General features: G+C 41.5%; 1 protein-coding gene across 4 annotated transcripts in view; it reads left to right on the forward strand.

Annotated features, from left to right (window-relative positions):
- adnp2a (ADNP homeobox 2a) overlaps positions 1-19,454 on the forward strand; it is a 28,144-nt gene extending 8,690 nt beyond the window's left edge. For 2 of the 4 annotated variants that reach the window (XM_080720565.1, XM_080720566.1), the window contains exons 8-17: positions 455-493; positions 1,556-1,687; positions 2,462-2,548; positions 4,116-4,328; positions 7,854-8,186; positions 10,266-10,591; positions 11,800-11,907; positions 13,188-13,356; positions 14,040-14,223; positions 16,863-19,454. In XM_080720565.1, coding sequence (XP_080576691.1) covers positions 455-493; positions 1,556-1,687; positions 2,462-2,548; positions 4,116-4,328; positions 7,854-8,186; positions 10,266-10,591; positions 11,800-11,907; positions 13,188-13,356; positions 14,040-14,223; positions 16,863-17,062 — 1,791 coding nt within the window. In that variant the 3' untranslated portion in view covers positions 17,063-19,454. Of the gene's footprint in view, positions 1-454; positions 494-1,555; positions 1,688-2,461; positions 2,549-4,115; positions 4,329-7,853; positions 8,187-10,265; positions 10,592-11,799; positions 11,908-13,187; positions 13,361-14,039; positions 14,224-16,862 lie in introns of all 4 variants that reach the window. The other 2 variants (XM_080720568.1, XM_080720567.1) reach the window with 2 other exon arrangements.
- Positions 19,455-19,651: the final 197 nt, after the last annotated feature.

The raw sequence follows: 19,651 nt of genomic DNA on the forward strand, positions 1-19,651 counted from the left end.
ACTACATAGTGGTGACAGCCTAGCACAAGCATGCACCATTGTAAATCTCATGTTGGTCCGGGGGGAAGGGGGTGGATGAGTTTGGTTTTTCCTTCTTTTCTTTTCTTGTTTTGTCTTGTCGTTTGTGTTGTTTGTTCGTTATTTTATCTTGTGTTTTAAATTTTTTCTTATTTTATCAATGTTTTATTTGTGTACATTTTTCATTCATGTTTTGAACAAAATAAAAAACAATTGATAAAAAAAAAATCTTAGAAGGATTCAAAAGACAAAATAGCAGATCTACAAGCTCACAGCGCGGCACTCGGTGCCGCGCTGTGAGCTTGTATATCTGCTATTTTTCAATAGTTAAAGCATAAAATAATGATACGCAATAATGTGTACCCGTTTTGAATGGGTTTTAAATGTGTAATTGTGACATCCTTAACTGAAGCTTTTCCGCGTATCTCGTCCCCAGTTTGTCCTGCCCCCAGGAGTCACCTTAAACCTGGGCAAGGTAAGGGTGAAGCTCGTTTCCTTTTTGCTTGCTCAACTTGATCTGACATTTGTTTCTGTTGGGTTGTTGATGGTTGGGCTGCCCCCTTGAAGACAATTCGAGCAGTTGTTTCTTTCTGGTTGATTCCTAATAGCATCAAGTTAGTTTAAGCTACTTTTAAATTAAGCTGGGCATACACTGTTCGATTTCTGTTTCTGAAAATGTTATTTTATTTCTACTCCCACAAGTAAATTGTCCACGATTTATGTGCCCACACTGTGTGGTCCGACCATCAAGCCCGACCTTTTATTATTATGTTTATCATTACGTTCCTGTCAGCCGCTGCTGCTGTAAAGTTCTTGGCTGTTGAAAGTGAATAATAATACGATTAATTTCAAAGGTCAAGAAAGAGCTTTCAAATGAAATCAACACAAAAATAATTATTCCCGGTTTCTCTCTTTCATATTTGTTTTGAAAATGCAATATAGGCACAGTCTCTTCCATTGACAGCGTGAGACAGAAATATCCTCTCTGATCTTATTAAACAATGATACCAATATCACGCCTCTTCAGGCGTGATATTACAATGATACTACAAGCTTATCCTCCTGATTCTTAGTGTAGAATTGCAGCAGTCCGAATTACCCTGTAACCTGGCAGGTCACCTGATGCCGGCTGATTGAGTTTTGCCTTGTCGAATCTCAAGCAACAAAAGATAGTTTCAGAACATATACGTCATGGTCATATTATGATTTGCAACTGTTACTATGTCCTGAAGGAATACTTTACCAAAAGCAGATCACTGAGGACCCTAATTGCATCACAACACATTTAAGCCATGTAGGGGTTAGGAAAACAATACAGGACAAAACACAATTGATGTCATATAGGGAAACACTGTCAGATACTGTCGCACATCTTTTTGTTCTCGTACCCAGGAGCGACGGTCCTGTCTGCTCTTTATGTCCCATTGCCCGGAGGGATGTGGATTGTCCAGTTTTATAATGTCGCAAGCCACTCATCGCAAATCTTTGGCTTAACAAGCTGAGGTACATGTTGAGTGATTTGTGACGGTTTCCCCAGGTTAACCACAGCCAGCATACAGTGATAGGTCAGCAAGCTCAACGAACCAATCAGCCCTACATGTTTGCCCAGGTTAAAGGTTCCTCTGTAGGGACTGTGGGACCTGGCCAATTCCTGTCTGTTGGAGGGAAGGTGAGTTAAACTCTAAATATATACACAGTATACTCTGAAATATATAGTTGTCCATACCCCGGGATTGTGCTCGCCCAAACTGTTATACAGGGTTACTGTGTATGCATACAGTAGTTATAGGGCGCTGCTGTATTCATCCTATTTGCGCGTGGTGTGTAGTACAGTACAGCATGTTATTTACAACCCGGCGTTGAAGCGTGTCATGTGCGTGAGTGCTATCTATGGTCAAGATATCCAAAGCAGCACCCAGCCTTTAAAATATTGACCCCGGCGCCAAATCAAGGTCCTTTAAATTTTGTAGCACTGATGTGTACTGTGTTTGTGTAAACTGTAGCCCCGAAGCCAAGTCCACCCAGTGCTCAGTAACTCGTAGACTTCTACTAATCCTATAGCCTGCGGGGACCATGACCGTGACAACAGAGCCCATAGCCACGCATGCGCAGGAGCTCTGATTAGACAAAAACTCAACTAAACAGCTTAAATTTGGGGGAAGTGAAACACGGGCTCCCTCACTATCTACATAATGGTCAATGCCCTTGTGGAAGTTTAGATCAATTGCACCCCGTCCGCTGAGGAAAAGATTGCGGATCGGACAGAAGTGACTGACGGAGGTCCTTACATTTATAGTAGGATTATAGAATTCTTCATGTGTCTACCTGCTACCTGATCTTCAATTAAAACGACAATACCCAAGAGGAGAGAAAAGCAAGTGCTGTGCATGCGTGCCCCAGGTTCTTAATTGGATGAAAACATGTGTGTCTCCTGTGTTTGCAGATGAACGCTTCTCAGTCTGTGGTGACAGCTGGTGGACAGCTGTTGTCCTCGCAGTCTAATGTCAGACTCGTAGCAACTGGAAACCAGGTAAAGTTCAACCCCCTAGCGACAGGAAACATAAAACCTTAACATTTTTAGTCCCAGGACCCCCTTAACTCTGAGAGTGTACAAATGGAACCAAATTATGTTCCAAAGCTCCAAATGTATAGACCTGTAAGGGTTCCATTTGCATCCAAGCTATCAATTATTTATCTGTGTGGACCACTGGTTTAATTTATACACCAGAGTAGGACAGTGCTGCTTGCCGTCAAGAACCAATTAACCCATTTAGGCCTAGGATTATTGACTACTTTAACCATTGAAAAATAGCAGATATACAAGCTCACAGCGCTGCGAGCTTGTAGATCTGCTATTTTTGAAAAATCATGATTTTTCTTTGCAAGTCTTTGAATATATCTATTTAAAAGCGAACATTTGTAACTCAAATATTTGCTTCTGGGGGGTCCCTGGAACAACATATTTTGAGATGGGGGTCCGTGGCTAAATACCTGTAATTTTGGGGGTCCTTGAAAAATAGCAGATCTACAAAATCGCAGCACGGCACTCGGTGCCACGCTGTGAGCTTGTATATCTGCTATTTTTCTAAAGTTAAAGCATAAAATAATGGTTAAAGTGGTTAAAATCTAACGCGACTCGGGCACGTTCCAGGTATTTGAGAGTTAAAAAAACTACTGGCTGGCTACTGCATTGACCATAGGGTTTTGGGTGTGCCTTTGAAATCCATTTTTCAACCCTGAGATAAATTAACACAGTATCCCTTCTGCTTTGACCTCTCTTGATATAATGCATAGGTGTGTATCTCTAGGTGGGAAAAGTAAGTTAAACTTGACTTTATTGATCGCTGTTGGGAAATTCATCCTTTGCATTTGTTCCATCCCCTTTGATATGAAAAAGACACACTTTTCAATTTCAACCTGGTGTCCCTAATTTGGTCATTGTATAACAAAAATGTCCCCACATTTTCACAAAGCAACTGTAAAATAGCAGGTCTAAAACCTCACAATGCTTCGCAATGGGTTGTGAGCTTATATGTAGATCGTCTATTTTTTTTTGTGAAATTTTGAATAGTATAAAATGAGGCTTAAAGCTGTAATGTGTAACTTTCATGTCCTACGGGATTCTAACACAATGTAACACATGCACATGGGCTTTACTGCTATGACGTTGAATTCCATCTTACCATATATGGAGATCTCTGTGTCAGTCCTTGTACCTTTTACCCATAGTGGAGATCCCTGATGTCATTAATATTAAGCCAATATGTCTCATGTGGACTATGATGTCAGTCATCTCCATATTTGGGAAAAGTAAAATCTTTAAGCACCCCTGCGTGTCCCGATGAAGCCGGTCGATTTGACATATGGCCCAAGCGCGTGCCACCAAAACTGTGGGAGGAGTAGCGTGGCGAAAGAAACGTTCATCTGGAAAGATGGATGGATGGAAATAAAGACAAGTACAGGGGCAACCACACTAATAATGTTTTACTTACAGTTTTATGTGGTTAATTGACAATAATATGACTAGTCTCCTCCTGCCATCTCTCGCCCTGCTTCTTGTATGACAATTCTTGTGTTGTGTTCATTTGTGCTTACAGGTAAATGGTGTGCCAACCTACACTCTGGTCGCTGTTCCAAACGTTCAAACTGCAGTCTCTACCACAAACATCAACAAACAATCCATCCTGGTCACCATTCCCCAGCAACCTGGACAAACACAGGCTGTCGTCGGGCAGAAAAGCTCATCAGCATCTACCAACGACAACTCTGCAGAGCCTTCTAAGCAGCTAGCGACCAAGAGCCAATACCTGGTAAGCTAGAGCAGGGGTGTACACATTGAGTATCTACACTACAGCTATCTAAGTTTGGGTCGTGGGAGAAATCCATTTGGTTGCGGTTGAATGTAATGAAAAAATGCTTTTAGTTAAACGTTCATTACATGCTACAGCCTAACACCTGTTTAACAGACTAGTGTGGCTTGTGTGGGACAACCAAGGCATGGATGTGTTTGTAATGACAACTAGTAACACATTCATGAAAATAATAATCACATTTGACCGAATGTACAGTCATTTGGGATCAAAATAAGTAGGAAAATGCCTAGATGTTATTTAGAGTTGTCCTTTAAGTACATAAAATATCATATTTAAAATATCTCAGCACCTTTGACCCACCTGTATGCTCACTACTTTCAAAACACTTCCAGGACAATAGGGTCTAAGGATGCATGTGGGAATGTAGAGAGCCATATAAAAGACTGAAACAGGCAATAGACAACGCAGAGCAGTTATAAGGACAAAGTGGAAGCTCGGTTCCCAGCAGAGTAATACAAAAGGTGAGTGGCAAGGTTTAACCAAAATCATGGATTGTAAGTGTCCCATCAATAGAGAGCGCTGCACTGGCGAACGATCTGAACGTATTCTATGCACAGTTGATGTTAACAGTGCAAGCGCTAGCTTGGCAGGTGGCATTACCGAAAGGTTGTTTTCCACCCGTGGAGCAGCAAAAAGGCTTCAGTGAGGCTATATCTGTGTGCTCGCTTGGATCTGCACGGTCGCAATGCGCTCCTCATTTGAATAGGCGTGTTTCTATGCATTGTGTGAACCCGGGATTCATTTGCATTGTCTTGATTTTGACCTGGGATCATTCATTCTACACACAATACTTTGTTTGCCTTTGGCCAAAACAAGATATGATTATTCTTATAAAAATTGCAATATCATTATATTTCCAATATGTTGTACAGCAATATTCTGTATTGATTAGGGGTGCCACGGTTCACGGTATAAAACCGAACCGTACGGTACGCCCTGCACGGTTCAATACGCCTTTATGAACCGCGGACTTTCGGTTTTGCAATTAATTAATTTCTTACAGCTGGACAGACACTGTGCATCGTGCACAAGACAATCTCCACTAAACCCCGCTCCGCGAGTAAACACGCACTAATGTCCAATCACCGTAGCCCTCACCCCCACCTACTCACAAGAGCGACATTCACACTCGCAGCAGAGCAGAGCAGTTGAGAGTCCTCACAGAGACGGAAAAACAAAACGAAGCCAGTCTTGTTAGTTGCTAAGCTGTGCAGTGCGGAGCGCACGCACTGTAGGCTAGTTGTTGTAACATGGAGAACAAGTCCAGGAGAAATCTGCTTGTTGTTGTTAGTCCCATACATCATTACAGATTGTTTTTAGACTGGCCATAGCAGGCAGCGTTTGCAAGCAACAAACCCAAACGTAGCGTAGCCCCCAGCCAGTGTCAGACACCCGCTTGTCTCAGTGGCTGCATAGTGGAGGACAACGCATGGTGTGCTGCCATGTCTGATTATTATAAGCCACGTTGAGCTTGTTTTTATGTAAAGTTGCTTGTATGCTAAATAATGGTGGATGCGGTGGTGAGCTTGTAGATCGGCTCGGCCACTTTCAAATAGCCGACGTATATAGGTTTAAAGACCTCACGTGGCCTATATTCACTTATTTAAGCCTTGTTTTCATAGACCTGGTTGCTTATTCCTCTCGCAAAATTTGGCAACACAGTGAACACACTCACACCCGTCTATCAAACATATAATTTTCCGAATGTCTGTCTGTCTGTCTGAGTGTCTGTCTGAAACAGCGTTTCTCATCAGTGGCTGGAGCAATTGATCTGAAATCGCATCACCATTAGCATATGAACACACCTGACATAACTGTGAAGCCCGTTTGTCACTTTCACAAATCATATGCTGTATATTAGCATTTTATGGTGTATCTACTATCTATTCTGCATCTATTAGCATGAGGCACATCTATTCTGCATCTAGCATGAGGCAACATGTTTAACCAGCTCTGTGTGTGTGTGTGCAGGCAGGCGGGTGTGTATGCAGGCGGGGGGGATGTATCTCTGTAGCCATTAAACGAAACGGGTATTTCTTACATTGATGCTCCTACATATTATCATGCAAGCACCAGTTAAAGTTACTTTCCATCCCTCATATACTGTATGCACAGTGCACATCCCATAACCCACACACTGCACATCATTTTGGAGCTCATATCTTTGAACGGGTAAGGGCTAGTTTATAGTAATGACTGAAAACTTACAGAGGCTATTTGCTCAAGCTTGAAGCCTACTATAGTATCTCTTGTTGTGTGCAAAACAATTTGTTCATAAATAAAGCACCTTGTAACTGAAGACGATGGCCAATATTGATGATAATGATAATAGAAAAGAAAATATTTTTCCCCCCTTTTTATTTTAATTTTATATTGTTATTGTTTTTAACCCACGTTAAAGGAGCTATTGTCAACTTTTTCTTGAAAAACGGATGCTAAAATAAAATAAATGTTTCGAAAATATTTTATAAAAAAATAAGCTTCATATATGTGTTTCTATTCAAAAATGACCTCAAAAAGCGTAAAACAATGATGAAATAATCATTTTGGCCATGGTCAGACCGACACTTTGTTTACATTCTAGTCTATAGACTAGGATGTAAACAAAGTGTCGGCCCTACAATGAAAAAGTTGACTATAGCTCCTTTAAAGGGCCTACACCATGCTTTTAAAACTATATTTTTTGTATAAATATATGCTCAAAATTGAGTCTTAGACAGGTTTTAACCCTCAAAAAACACTCTGACCATTCTTTTTGTTTGTTCTAGCTCTACTATAATGAGGCTCTCCAGCTGCAATACCAAAACGGCCTCTGTTTGCTCAGGGGCGCATCTAGTGGGGTTTTTCCAGAAAAAAAAAAGTTTTTTGAAAAAAAAAAGTTTTTGAAAAAAAAAGTTTTTGAAAAAAAAGTTTTTTGAAAAAAAAAATATATACCTCTTAGGACAGGGAATTTTTTTTTTGAAAATATATATTTTTTTTAGGTTTTGAAATAAAAAAAAATTTTGAAAAAAAAGATTTTTTTTTTGACTGCATTGCATTTTTTTGGAAAAAAAATTTTTTTTTGAAAAATTTTTTTTTTTTACTCTGAAAAAAAAACGGGAATCCGAGAGTGACGTCACTCTCGTCAACTCTCAGAACAGCACTGTTCTGAGAACCCGTGGAAAGCTTTTCATCTCTGTCTGCCCAAAACCAGAGACACAACGGTCAGAAATAGGACTTTGTGAGGATAGAAGGTGCCAGTGGGACCCCAAAAAAAGGTTTTAAAATAGAAAAAGTGAAGAAATTTGCTTAGAAGCAAAATAAAAAGAGATTTTTGGAAAGTCAAACTTCTTGTTTTTTTTATGGAAAACACGTACCGAACCGTACCGAAACCGTGACCCCAAAACCGAGGTACGAACCGAACCGTGGACTACACGAACCGTGGCACCCCTAGTATTGATGCTGTTTTTCGTTCTCTCCTAGGTGAGGACCGACTGTGGATTTGTGCGCTGCTTGCGCTGCAAAACCCTGCTTTCCGACAAAGGGATATTCCAACATTTGCTCCACGGCCTGCAGTGCTTGTTCTGCCCGTTGATCTTCTACTCTCTCAAACAACTGCTGGCTCACAACGAGGCGGCACACAGCCTGAAAGACCCGCAGAACAGACAGCGAGCCAAGAAGGAATACCTGCTGGAGACCACCGATGACGGGAGGCTGACCGTACCTGCGTTCAGCATGAAGACTACCCTTCCCAAAGACCTGCTGGGCTGTAAAAAACTAGAACTGGCTCTCATCACAGAGAGCAGAGGGAACAAGGTGGGTTGACACAGGATGGGGGAGTCTGTCTTTGTGGGTTCAATATGTGGTCCCTGTCAGGCAGCAGCACGGTGCCCTCTCCATTATTCCATTAACTCTCAAATACCTGGAACGCGCCCAATTCGCGTTAGATTTTAACCACTTTAACCATTATTTTATGCTTTAACTTTAGAAAAATAGCAGATATACAAGCTCACAGCGCGGCACCGAGTGCCGCGCTGCAAGCTTGTAGATCTGCTATTTTTGAAAAATCGTGAAAATGTGTGCAAGTCTATGAATATCTTTGACCCGATCTTTGACCTGACTTCTAAATCCTTCCTCTAAATCAGTGGTTCTCAAACTTTTTCATGTCAAGGACCCCCAAAATTACAGGTATTTAGCCACGGACCCCCATCTCAAAATATGTTGTTCCAGGGACCCCCCAGAAGCAAATATTTGATTTACAAATGTTCGCTTTTAAATAGATATATTCAAAGACTTGCAAAGAAAAATCATCATTTTTCAAAAATAGCAGATCTACAAGCTCGCGCTGTGAGCTTGTATATCTGCTATTTTTCAGTAGTTAAAGCAGTCAATAATCGTAGGCCTAAATGGGTTAAAATCCATTCAGGCCTGAACGCAAATCTGTGTCACTTTAGAATTGAACCACTTTAACCGTTATTTTTATGCTTTAACTATTAAAAAATTGCAGATATAAAAGCTCACAGCGCGGCACAGAGTGCCACGCTGCGAGAATGTAGATCTGCTATTTTTTTAAATCGTGAACATTTGTGCAAGTCTGAATATTTTTGACCCGATTCCATTAATGTCTTCCAAATCCTTCTTCTAAATCAGTGGTTCTTCTCAAATATGTTGTTCCAGGGACCACTCAAATATTTGAGTTACAAATGTTCGCTTTTAAAAAGATATATTCAAATACTTGCAAAATAAATCTTGATTTTTCAAAAATAGCAGATCTACAAGCTCGCAGCGCTCTGCTATTTTGCAATAGTTAAAGCATTAAATAATTCTAGGCCTAAATGGCCTAAATCAACTAAGACCTGACCCTACAAATGCCTTCTAAAGCAGTAGTTCTCAAACCTCTTCGTGCCAAGGACCCCCAAAATGATATGTATTTGGCCACGGACCCCCATCTGTTTAGTGCCAGGGACCCCAAGAAGAGAAGATTTGTGTTAAAACATTCTAAATTATTCAATATTTTTTGAGATTCTTCAAAAAAAGTTCAAAAACATGTATGTACAAGCTTGCAGCACGGCACGAAGTGACGCGCCGTGAGATTGTACATGTGCCATTTTTGAATGGCCAACGCAAAAATCTAAAATGACACCACTTTCGCTTTGGATGCCATCTATTAAATCCATTTTATTTACCTGATTTTCGATCGCTCCGTGCACGCTGCGCGTGTCCATTGTGCATGCGACCACTGCTGTACGTGGCCGCCGTATGTGTCTTCTTTCACGCGGAGAAGAAAAAATCCACCTGCGAGTATACATGATTGAGCTATAGTCAAGTTTTTTTTTTTTTCTTTTTTTTTTAAGATTCGCCTTTTGGGCTTTTTATGCCTTTATTGATAGGACAGTAGACTGACAGGAAATGGGGGAGAGATGGGGAGTGACACGCGGCAAAGGTTGTCCGGATCGGAATCGAACCAGCTACGCTGCCAGGCTTCCATGCCTATGTGGCAAAGCCTAAGTGGTATTCGCCTGGACCAGTAGGCCAGCGGGTGCCCAACATGGCGTTGTTTTGACCAAACGAGCAACGGGGGAAAAAACAACAAAGAAACAGCCATTTTAGCGAGCCCAGATGAATAGATGTGAACGAGGAAATTCAGTCGATAGTAGCGTGCCATATCATGGGATATGTAGTTTTTTCGCTCACAAGCGGCAGCAGCAGCACATGTTTACCTGGTAACCATGGTAAACAGGTAAGACATCTGGGAGCGTCTTAACGGGGTCGTGGCAGCCAACGTTTTAAGGGGCTGATCAAATAAGTAATCAATAGTACTATTGCCAAGAAGATAATCGCTAGACGCATCCCCGATCTTCATCCTTCTCTCTCCTCCTCCTCCTCCTCGTCCAGGTGCTCTACCTACATCTCAGCGAGGAGCCCGGGAAGCCCCCCGCCCCCGCCCTGCCTCCCAACGGCTGTCTGTTCTGCAAGGAGAAACCACAGAACCCCGCGGCGTACGAGCAGCACCTGCGGCAGAAGCACCACGTGCTGCCCACCATCCACGCCATCCTGAAGACGCCGGCGTTCAAGTGCGTGTTCTGTCTGGGCGTCTACACTGACAAGCTGAGTGGGAAGACCATCTCCCTCCACGTCCAGCGGTGTCGCTGTGCGCCCAGGAGCGTCAAGGATGCCGAGAGGCTGTTGAACCCCGACACACAAAACCTCAGTGAAACAAGGTTTGCATGTTTTTTGATTGATTGATTGAATTATTTATTTGGACAAAAACATGAATAACATAGACAAGTACATACAACACATTAGTGCAGCACAGGCAGGTTAAAACATCCAGTCCAAAAAGGAACATCCCAATAAGACCTCTTACAGCCTTGTTTACGTTGGAAGCCCTTCATACCAATTCATCGTAAAATAGTGCTAGCACAACACTCAATGCACTAAAAAATACATCCCATGTACGGAGTAAAGATTACATTCACTGTACAATAACGATAAAATTCAGGTAAAATTCACAAGTTCACACCGGATATGTGACTACCTTCTCCTATGGCCACCTGATAGGTGGATTTTCAGGGCAGCCTTGAAGGGGCCCAGCGAGCTACATGTCTTAAGGGAAACAGTCAAGGAGTTCCACACCTGAGTAGCAGTATTGTAGAAGGAGAATTTACCCATATTTGTGCCAAATGGCTGTATTATCAGGTCGTTGTGTACGCTTCCTCTGGTGTTATAGCTGTGGGTGTGATTATATTATGATTAGTGCCGCACAATATATAGGGGTGGGCGGTATGGCGATAAATATCGTTGAGACGATACAATGTCTCCACGATATTCCTTTTCAGAGATATTGTATATATCGTGATACAACTCTTGTATACTGTCAGAGTTACATACTTGTAAGGATCAATTTAGACCCCCCCAAAAGGAACCCAGAGAGTCCCTGGACCCCACTTTGAGTACCACTGGTCTAAATGGTCTGTTACTCCTTTTTCTTTTAGTTTTTGTTACCTTGTGGTTGTACTGTTAAGTAACTTGAAAAATAACCATAACAATCGACATGAAAAAGAATCGTGATAAGATCGCATGATACAGCTTGGAAGAATATTGTGAAATTGTATTTTTCCATATCGCCCACCCCTAACAATATATTGTTATCGAGGTATGACCATGCGCAATATCAGTATCGTAAAAGGCAACGATATTGCGATATATAGCCCTGGCCGATATATTGCCCATAGCGCCTATATCGCTCCTATCGTTGCCCATATCGTTGCCTTTTGCTACAATTACAATATCAAGTGCTTAGCTTGCACTTCTGCAACATTTAAAATATTGAATATGACAGAGATATGACATTTTGTCCATATCGTGCAGCCCTAATAATGATTATTATGATTATTATAATTTATTACAGAGACATTTTGTATTCCAGGGTTGCCAACCCTCCTGAATCCGGCAGGAGTCTCCTGAATTCCGACCCCATCTCCTGCGGTGCAGCCGGGGCTCCTGAATTGTCATTTCTGAATTCCTCCTGGATTTGGTATCAAACTACCAACATTTTCCAGAACACATGAAATTACATGTTAACAAAATGTCTGGGGGAGGACTTACGTTGCTTCAGGCATCAAATCAATTTCAGTACACCTACATTTGGCGTTTTAATGGCTGAAATTGTACCCATGCTAGTAAAGCAACCCATGCAAGTAAAGCAAATCTCCTGGATTCTGACAGTCCAATGTTGGCAACCCTGTGACTCTGTGTATTGAGTCAAACTGAGGGGGAGACAGCATAGGCCCAATGCTGTCTCCGTCAATGGCAGCATTATTTTGTGGTGGGGGCTGAAAAGTGTGAACACTCAGGGTCACACTTGTAAAGTTTAACATTAAAATAATAAATAGAATACGTCTGCTTTTTTCAGGCAGTGTTTACACAGTGTTTTTCAGCTCACTTTTATCAGCTTCAAATTCAAAATGTGGTGCAGTTATCATTTTCTTTGACGCTAAGTTAAGTCACTACCATGTTTGCTCTTGTCAAAACACAGGAACTTTGTAAATGCCATGCCCCAATGGGCCCCACCCACCTGATAGTCGTGTTAGTCAGTCCCTTCTCTTTAGACTTTTTTTTTTGCATAGGTTTTCATTAGAACTATTAGCAGCCACACGGTGCCGTTCTACAGTATGTGTGTGGGCACTACAAACAGAACGCCTTGGTCCTTTCTTTTTTCCCTCTACACTAAATCTCTTCACTGATCTACAAGCTTGTGAATGTGATAGACATGTTGCTGGTAATATGATATTTTGTTCCCCCCAGAAGAGTGATGTTATGTTTCAAGTAGGGACGGGACGATATGAAAATGTCATGTCAAGATTATTGTGACCAAAGAAATTGCGATTTATGATAATTATCACGATAATCAAAATATCCCCAACATCCACTATCCTGGAGCGGAACATTTGCCAAAAAATCTATCTACAAGCTCACAAGCTTGTGAGCTTGTATATCAGCTGTTTTTTGGGCAAAGAGATTGTAAAAAGTATCAAAAGTGATTTCCAGGTCCGTTTTAGCAATTATAGAGGGTTTAAATGGTACTGGATACGCAGCTCGGCAAATAAAAGGTGAATTGATCCCAGTGCATGACGGAGGATAATTTCACGACAAATTTAAATATACACAGTACAATTATTGTTTTTTTTTATCTCAATAAACGATAATAACGATCGATCGACCCATCCCTAGTTTCAAGTAGTCAATCTCAGCTCCGTTCAGTCGGAAGTCGACACAACTCTTCTCCAGGAGGTCAACATTTATCTTCCTCCGTAGGGATGGAGGGACCGTGTCGACCTGCGGACGTAATGGTCGCAGTGTCCCCTCCACCATCCTGCTGCTGGAGCCCCCTGCTGGCATGGAGCTGAGACCTCCAGAAGAGAGGAAGTACTTCCTAGGTCAATACTTCAACAGGAAGCCTTACCCCAGCCGCAAAGAGACAGAGGTGTGTGTGTGTGTGTGTGTGTGTGTGTGTGTGTGTGTGTGTGTGTGTGTGTGTGTGTGTGTGTGTGTGTGTGTGTGTGTGTGTGTGTGTGTGTGTGTGTGTGTGTGTGTGTGTGTGTGTGTGTGTGTGTGTGTGTGTGTGTGTGTGTGTGGTCGCGGTCGCGACCTACTACAGTACTATCACACCAAAGTGTGTAATAGGATGTCCACTTTGGCTCGGCTTAATGGGCTGTATTTTGATTGTCTTAAAGGGCCAGTTCACCTCTGGGACAACCAGATTTAATTTTATTGTTGTTTGGGACACGATCAACACAATCATGAGTTATTTTTTGTGTTCAATCTGTGTTTTGAGATATTTTAGTATTTCAGCATGAATGATGATGCATTTTGCATCATATGATGCAGCATGATGACTCATATGATGCAAAATGCATCATCATTCATGCTGAAATACTAAAATATCTCAAAACACAGATTGAACACAAAAAATTACTCAGGATTGTGTTGATCGTGTCCCAAACAACAATAAAATAAAATCTGGTTGTCCCAGAGGTGAACTGGCCCTTTAAGACAATCAAAATACAGCCCATTAAGCCAAGTCAAAGTGGACATCCTATTACACACTTTGGTGTGATAGCACTGTAGACGTACACGTTTAATTCAATGAAATCATGTCCTCCTAAGTTACTGGCGAGTCGACTGAAGCTGAGCCGTCCAGAGGTGACGTCGTACTTGGCCAGCAGACAGAGAGGCTGTGTGCAGGACTGTCAGCGTCTCCGGTTCAGGGTCCTCCTGGGGTTCGACACCACCCGCCTCCAGGCACTGAAAGTGGACATGGACCTGCCTGGCACGGGAGCCACCAGTTCAGGTGATCATCAGGGGTCACTGATGTGTTATTTGGAATTGCATGAGTTCTGGGCAAACCCCGCCCATGGAAGCTTTTGATTGGCTGAACTGGCGCTAGGGAGCGCTCCTTTTTGTTCGCTTGGACCGCACGAAGGTGCGATCACTTAAACCTAACCCTAACCCTAAACTTAACCTCAGTAAAACTATGCCTAACCCTAACCTTAACCTCAGTGAAACTAACGCTCTGAGTAACTAACCTGCCGACGGATGTGAAAACAAACGGCTCCGCCCAGAACTCATGTGTAATTCCAAATAACGCGTCACGCATATGTCTGTACACAGATAAAATGTCTGTGCAAAGACTTGGTCTTGTCCGTGGCAAATTTTATTTTATTTCATTCACACCATTATAACGTTCTTATTTTGATCATAAGTCCCAATTACTGTAATAGTCGCTTTCTCTGACAAATATTGGTTACATTATTATTGCGACCGTCAGGTCACAGTTACTATCAAAACCTCCACTGGCTGTCAGTCAGTCTGTCCGTCACACATCACGCCACACTTTTGCCCTACTCATATCTCTGCCACCATTGCCCCTATCCATGCCAAACTTTGCACACACACTCCTTGGCTGCCAAACCACAGCCCCCACCCCTCGTTTCTCACATGGCCCTCTTCTAGCGCCACCATGAGGCCGATTCTTGCAAAACACATTTTTGGACACTGCTCCTACAGATTTTGCCCTAAAATCTCGCAAAGCGGTACACAGTATCTCTAAAGTCATGTCATCAACAAGGATCTGTCCCATTTTAGTCAGAAACATTCACGTCAAGTCATTTACCATTTATTGCAAAATGGAATACACAATAAGCAGATTTAACCATTTATTGCATAAATGGAATACAGTTAATCTTGGCGTTTAAAGGGCTCTGCGATAGGAGATGCTCCCTGTAATTTTGTGCAAGCTTTTCTGAGGATGCTAAGCAAAATCAGGGAATGCAAGCAATACCCCCCATAGGGAGACAATAGCAGACAAGAAATACTGTATACATGACATGAAACAAGACAGTCAGAATTTGAGCTTCACAGTGCATGACATGAACTTAATCAGACAGACAACTTAATCGGACAATCACAGTATTGAGCTTAGCCAGACTGATCGTGCAAGGTGGAGGAGGGCAGCAGTTAGCAGTGAATGGTTCTAAGGTGTCAGAACCAAGCATAAGCAGAGAAAGCGAGCTGTATTTAAAGGGGCTTTCTTACTGAGTGAGTGCTTTGATTGGAGTAAGCTGACTGACATCTGACTACAGCTTGCGGCGACTTGACTCCCATGTCCTGCATAAACTAACGCTGACGCTTCATTTCCCATATTCCCTCCTGATTGGCTACCATTGCCTTCTACAGTTTGTGTATGTGACCTGACGGGCGCTTATCTTCCGATTAGGAGTCTTACTGGTTATAATACAATATGTTAAAACTGATACTGGACTAATAAAATCTAAACTTAAACTGAACTTTTTTGGACACTATACTATTGAAACTAGGGTTGTTCGATATGGCCAAAAAATAAAATCTCGATTATTTTCTCTGAAATCCCGATTTTCGATTTCGATTTCGATTTTTTGTTAAAAGAATAATACATTGTTTCAACTATTTTGTTTTCATTTAAAAAATGCAAGGAAATGATTTTTTTTTTCATTGTTTAATTTTTTGATTTTTTTTATATAGCCAAATAGCAAAATGCAATAAAACAATAAGGGTATTAATAATAATAACTTTAGTTGTGCAACAATCACATACAACTTAGCGTCCTTAGTGTTTCATTATCAATAGTGAGTGACAAAACAGCCAAAACAAGCCAGCTCTTGGAGGCTGGTGAGGCATTTTGGTAGGCATTTCGCCTACCAAAATGTAATTCCTGGCTACGCCCCTGCCCTGCACCACTCATGCACGGAGATGTTGACTGATTGTAAACGGAGGCGAAGCGCTTCGCTTCCCGACGCAAAATTAACACAGTGACAGGGACAGTAGGACTAGGAGTAGACTACAGTCAGTAGGTGGGTAACACAGAATTAATAAGCTTCTTTCAAACTACAACAAGTAAGTAAGTTTAACAGCTCAGCAGCGTTTTGTTCTGTTTGCTGCTTGAACCATCGCGAGTGAGCGCAGTGCGGTGGTGAACTGTGCTCAGTCTGACGTGCGCTATACGCGCATCAAAGAAATTACACATCAGATAGAAAGTAGTATTAATTTGGTGTCGGACCTTGTCGTCCTGCTTTAGGAGGACGGGGCTGTGTACTTTTTGCGCGTGCAAGGCTCCAATGAGTAAGAATTTCCCTAATTAAAGTGAAAATCGATTTTACGATTTCCATTTTTTTAAATCGTCCAAAGGAAAAAAAACGGGTTACGATTAAAAATCGATTAATCGAACAACCCTAATTGAAACTATACTGAAATCCACTCACTGTGGAAACGGACAAAAACAAAACGATGACCGATAGCGTGTCCCGGGTTCGATTCCCAAGCCCGGTGGCCCTTTTGCTGCATGTCAATCCCCGTCTGCCCGTTTACTGTCTCTCTCTACTGTGCTATCAAATACAGTAAAGTCAGAAATAAAAATAACAACAACTCTGACCCCTCCTGGTTTCCTGTTCTTAGGCTTACAAATTAAAACGGAGGAATCCTCTTCGACAGCACCAGTAAAAGAAGAGCCAGAGCCAGAACAGAGCGCAGAGCATACCGGGAAGCACAGCCCAGACAGTACCCAGGACCAGGACCCGTCAGAACGCCTTACAATCAAGACAGAGTTGGAAAGGGAACAGGAGGAACCGCTCCAGAACGGTTCCTGTCCTGACTGAGGTTCAGAACACTCTCATCGCCCAAATGACGAAGACAGACAGTAGACCCCGTCCGGTCCTATCCAGAACCCAGCAGTCATATAACCCAGCCGGACACTAAACAGAACTGGACCAGAGGCTTACGGCAGCCGATCCAGACGAAAGAGGAGGTCCTTGGGCAGAGAGGCTGAGTCCGGGGCGAGACAAAAGGACCCAACCACTCTCTGTTGGTGTCCAAAGCCAGGTCACAACACTAGAATGCTTCAGTGAGCTTGAGAATATCTGCTCAGTTTGGGAGCTGATAGAGGTTTTACTCTGGAGCGGTTCTTCCATTGTAACAGCTAGCGAACTGGAATGGTTCACTCAATTTATTACTATTATTATTATTAATAATAATAATTATATCAATATTATGATAAACTCATTTACTGCCAAGAAAAAACTGCAACTTTCGCGGGTTGCCTGACGCGATTTTCGTACCTTTTAGAGTGGGCGTGTCCATCGTGCACGATGGTGCACAGATCGTGCATGATTTGCGTGCTCACTGCGGTCCGTTCTCGATTACAAAAGAGGCTATCTTAATCCATGCTACCATTGCTGAGCTCGGAGCATGAAGTAATGTAAATGGAGCAGGAAATGGGTTGTTCTGCCCCCCAAAAAATGCAGATCCGGTTCCGGTTACCAGCATAGGAGATGTGGAGCGCGGCGATCCGATTTTGGATTATTTTTATAAACAAAATAAAATTCTCTGGTTTCTCGGACGGGGGCAGCCTGGAAGGACCAACGGCTTTTTCTATGGATTCTCGGGTTGGGACAGTAAATGAGTTATATATGAATATCGATATTATTATTATTATTATTATATTGTAATAGAAGGGGATGGGGTATAAAGGTACATGCAATGCTGCTGTTTTGTTTTTTCTCTTTTCTTTGTGTTCAGTATTTGGAGCATGAGGTCAGATCAGATCAGACTGATTGACAGACTAACCTGTGAGTTTACTGTTATTTAGGAAGAGACCAGATCTCCTGTGTTGATTTCTGTCAAAACATGCTTCAGTAGCAAACAGCATGTGTTCAAACTCTGTTAAACAGATGACTTGGGGACAATTAGAATAAACATAAGCAGACCCTGCTGGAAGCATGAAAAAAAAACATATTGCACATTGTTAAAAAGGAACCGTTGTGATTTCCAACAGAGCAGTCATGAGGTTGTATGTACATGGCACCACCTCTTTAAAGCCCAAATCCTATATTGTACCACATACATTTACATTTAGGGTGTGGTCACACACAAGTTAAATTCTATGCTATTTTCAATGGGAACGGAGCATATATTTCCAGAAATCCGAGAATGGCAAGAAACCACTCCTCCTTTCCCATTGAAAAGCATTGGCAGAATGCGCCCTCACAGGTAGAATTCAACATCGGTGTGACCGTACCCTTGTATTACATTCATAAGGCCTTTTTTTCTCTCTCTTCTTTATTTTTTAATTTTTTTACTTTATTCAAGCATTCGGTTGAAAATACTTGGTTTTTGTGGTATAACACAGTGAAGTATAAATGACTCTTGAGTGTCACTGTATTGTTGAATTAATAGAAATCTCTTATGTAGCAATGTTCTGCCTCTTCACACATACAGTACACCACCACAGTCTTCTGGTGTTGGCCACTGTTGGAGTTAAGGCTACAATCTGGTACTTACTGTTATCTTAACCACTTAAAGGAATAATTCACCAAAAAATAAAAACTTTTGCTAATTTTATCGTCTAATCAGGCATTTGGGAGAACCCCAGACAGTTTTTAAGTTGCTTGATTCGGTATTTAGATATTTAATATTCATTTTATACTAACCCACTGTAACTTCAAACTCCATTTTAACCATGATAGATTCATCAAAAACACCCGTCCTTGGTTCTGGTGTCTCATACTGCCCTCCTATGTGTTATTTCAATTACTTTTTATTGTATTGATATAATAATATAATAAATAATTAATAATAATTATAACAAATAAATGAAAAAAATAATTGAAGAAACACAGGCAGCACACGTATTAGGAGTCACCAGAACCAAGAATGTGTGTTTTGTATTAATCTATCATGGTTAAAATAGAGTTTTAAGTTACAATGTGTTTGTATAGGAAGGGGGCGTGTCTGATCAAATTATGATCAAATTATTATCAAATATCTAAATACTGACTCAAGCAACTTAAAACGTGTCTGGGGTGTTCCCAAAAGCCTGATTAGACTAACTAGATAAAATGACCATTTTTTTTTTTTAAAGTGAAATATCCCTTTAAATATACATATACTTTGTTTAAAGTATAAACGTAAACTTTACGTTTGAGTCCCTCCAGGCTTTATCTTTTGCTCCACATACATTCACTGAAAATAGCCGATCTATTTTATGCATAAGTTCACCCCACAATACGGATGCTGAGGTTTAAGTGGATATGAATAAAATGTCTTCAGAAGTTGGCTGTGGTTTCCCTTCTATTAAGAAATAATAATATAGACGGCCGCTACTGTACCTTTCAGTTGGGAGAGGGATAGAATGGACATAAAACTGACAGTTTGCAGCTTTAAGCTTAAAGTAGTAGTTCACCCCCCAA

Source organism: Nannobrachium achirus (genome assembly GCF_963921795.1).
Source record: "Nannobrachium achirus genome assembly, chromosome: 2".
Classification (NCBI taxonomy): Eukaryota; Metazoa; Chordata; class Actinopteri; order Myctophiformes; family Myctophidae; genus Nannobrachium; species Nannobrachium achirus.